Source organism: Fulmarus glacialis, unplaced genomic scaffold (assembly GCF_000690835.1).
Source record: "Fulmarus glacialis isolate BGI_N327 unplaced genomic scaffold, ASM69083v1 scaffold34701, whole genome shotgun sequence".
NCBI lineage: Eukaryota > Metazoa > Chordata > Aves > Procellariiformes > Procellariidae > Fulmarus > Fulmarus glacialis.
Genome location: NW_009194024.1, coordinates 40,761 through 43,884, shown reverse-complemented (window position 1 = coordinate 43,884; position 3,124 = coordinate 40,761). Strand labels below are relative to the sequence as shown.

The 3,124-nt window shown below is 38.7% G+C and overlaps 1 protein-coding gene across 1 annotated transcript in view; it reads left to right on the top strand.

The window, feature by feature from the left end:
* MED21 (mediator complex subunit 21) overlaps positions 1 to 2,167 on the top strand; it is a gene marked incomplete at its 5' end in the record, with an annotated part of 5,063 nt that extends 2,896 nt beyond the window's left edge. Inside the window, one exon of the mRNA XM_009587636.1 lies at positions 1,991 to 2,167. Within this exon, the coding sequence (XP_009585931.1) occupies positions 1,991 to 2,167 (177 nt within the window). The remainder of the gene's footprint in view (positions 1 to 1,990) is intronic.
* Positions 2,168 to 3,124: the final 957 nt, after the last annotated feature.

The following is a 3,124-nucleotide window of genomic DNA, read 5'->3' as shown; positions in this document are numbered from 1 at the left end:
GCAGCCAGTATCACAACATCCATTCCCTGCCTTACAGGAGCTGTACTGCTGCAAACAGCTTGTGAACACTTTCACAATGCTCAACTGTGTCTCATTTCCAAAAAATGCTTTTGACCCACAATTCAAAGAATACTACTCTATTTTTTTTTGCTGTTCTTTCTACAGATCTTGCCTATTAAACAGCATAATCTTTTTTTTTTTTCTTTTTTACTCTAACTTCTAGATTTACATCAAGTATTTTCTTTTTAGAATGCAACAAGGATGCAGAGAGTGCTGTTTCTCTCAGAACCCTGCAACTGCTTTAAGATCACCTGAAGGTTTTACACCTGGGTTTGTCATCTGTGACTATTCAAAGGCATTTTGCAAAAGACTAATAATGGAGGTGCCTGCTGGGCCAAATACAAATAACTTGACAGTGACATTACATTTGGTTTTAAACAAAGGAGGTTAAATTTGGAAATGCTGCTAGTCACAGTAATTGCTGAACATACTAATTAGGCCCGTTAACACCAGCATAATTTCATGTAACTGCGTATTTAATAGCTGAAGACAGCTTTTCTGCTGCAGACAAATTACAGGCTTCTTCCATGACTGAGCAGGGTCTGATCATAGTGACCGCAGATGCAGGGAAACCAGGGTGCTCCAGAAAGAGGAGTTGGTTATCCAGTAGGGGCATGCTTTCCTTCAAGGTGATACTTGAACAGTTTCTTGCTCTGTTAATGCAGAATCTCTTTCACAAAAATTCCTGATCTTTTCTGTTTGGTGTGGTTTTGAGATAAGTTAGCTTGGATTCCATCACTTACTGATTCTAGTTTTGATTTTTATTTGCTGTTGTTTAATTTGGTGCAATATTAAAGATAAATATTCTGACATTCTTTTATAAGACTGTTTTGAAGGTGCTTGAAATACTCTAAAATACACAGTATAGGTTTTGTTGAGAAGTGGTAGATAGATAGTTGGCTAGTAGAGATGTACTTAGGCTGATCTTTTTTTTTTTTTTTATCCTAAGGTTGTCTTGGTATATATTTCAAATGTGAGGCTTGTCTTAAATGATAAAAGGGGCTGCTACACTAATGCCCAACACAATTTACCCATCCCTTTTGAGTTCCCTTGTGGTGAAGTTGGCAGTACATATTCTGCTCAAATCTGTGTCTTACCTGCAGTCAACTATTTAACAACTGAGACTGAAGTAATTGAGCTGGATTCTAAATTTCAAACTTTTACTTTTTGCTGTCTTCCTTCTATGACTCTTCCTCCAAGGGCTATCAAGTCCTTCGTGCATATATTAACCTTCACTAAAGACATCAGTGTTGCAGAACAGAAGATCAATATGTGGATAGAATTTGCCAGTTAGTTTAAGCATGACTTCTTAAGGACCTGTATATAAACCTGGATAACTGCTTTAAAAAAAAAAATCAAACTATTTTGTTTGTCTTTTCTGTTACTGAGTTAGAACAAGTTTTAGTAGTTTTAAAATTTGGTAGATATTTTAAAGTATTAAAATACTTTGAAGTTAAAATGTTTTATTTCACTAAATTTTGTCTAACTGAAAAGCAGTTTGGTTCTGAAATAAAATATTGAAGAAAAAAGGTTAAATAATACAGTTTCATCTGAAATATGCTATTTAAGGGAAAGGTTTAAATAAGTTATGCTTATGTCTTGCTGAGCACCTTTCAGTAAGGGAGTGGGGAGGGGGATAAATACTCACTTCTCATCAAGAAAAGATGTGCTGAGCCAAGAGTCATAATACGAAAGAAGCTAACATCTCTATTTGGTGGGGTTTTTGTGTTTGCTCCATCTGGATATGCACTGTTTTAGGCTGCAAACTATAACGAGTTGCTTTGAAGTTGCTAGTATGTAATTCAGGGGCTGAAGAGAGAATCTTTCTCTTTTCTAGGGAGCACTAACTGTTGCATCACGACCCTTTAGTAGCAAAGTCAATTTGGTATTCTATTTGAAGATGCTTACTTTTCTCCCTTGTATTTTAAAGGCTGCTAGTCTGTATCGATTAGAAGAAGAAAACCATGAAGCAGCTGCCCGCCTGGAAGAGGTAGTTTACCGCGGGGATATGCTGCTGGAAAAGATCCAGAGCGCCCTGGCAGACATCGCCCAGTCGCAGCTGAAGACGAGGAGCGGGACGCATAGCCAGCCCCTGCCGGACTCGTAGCGGCTGGGGGCAGCGCGCCCCCGCACACCTGAACTGCGGCAAGTCCTGCTGGAAACAGCTCGCTCTGTATCCGCCGGGAGCTGTAACACCCAGCCCTGCTCCTGTGGGACTCTCCAGTGCTCTCAGCGTCGGTAACGACGTCTTTTATCAAAGCTCAAACTGCAGGTTTTGTATGAGAAACCCTTCTCTTCTGGGATTACACGTATTGATGTATGTTTCCTTGACTTAAAATATTAATTTCTGAGCTTTCTTTTCTGTTCGTGAATATGTCTGACTTCAGTCTGCTTTGTTATCTTCATTACACAGACCTTAGTCCCTAAAGGGAATTCGGAAGGAAAACATATTAAGAGTATTTGTGTATTTGTTCATTCCTACTTTCAAACTTTTATGTTCTTGTTTTATTTTTTGTAAGGCTCAAACACAGACACACTTCAATTTGCCAGAGTTCCATGGAGACAGTGTTAGACAATGATGTGAATACCGTGGTAGCCATCTGTTTTAATTAACAGAAATGGTAATTAAACATTTGTATTACTACTTGGCTGGTTTACCACCTGTTACAGAGCAAGTAAAAGGAAAAGTAAACTCTAATGTTTGCAGAGCAAGTGTTCTTGCCATTGGCATCTCATTAAAAAAAAAAAGTAATCTGCAGGTATCTGATATTGGCATTTATTATTGTTTGTAATTCACAAATGGGTCTTTAACTCCATTATTGCCAGTGACATGCTTACTCTTACTTGCTCGTGCCATTTCTCTGCTTCTGCTGATATTCTGCATTCTCGTGGCAACTCGTGAACGCCTCTAAAGCAGACAGTAATGAGAAAGCATTGGGTGACTGGGAAGAAATAAGCAATGAGGAAACTGAAAATAACTTATGGAAAAGCAACATTACGTAGTATCAGCAGTGGCTGCCACATGAATGCTGTGATTGTAAGCAGCAAGAGGCCTGTCGTCCCC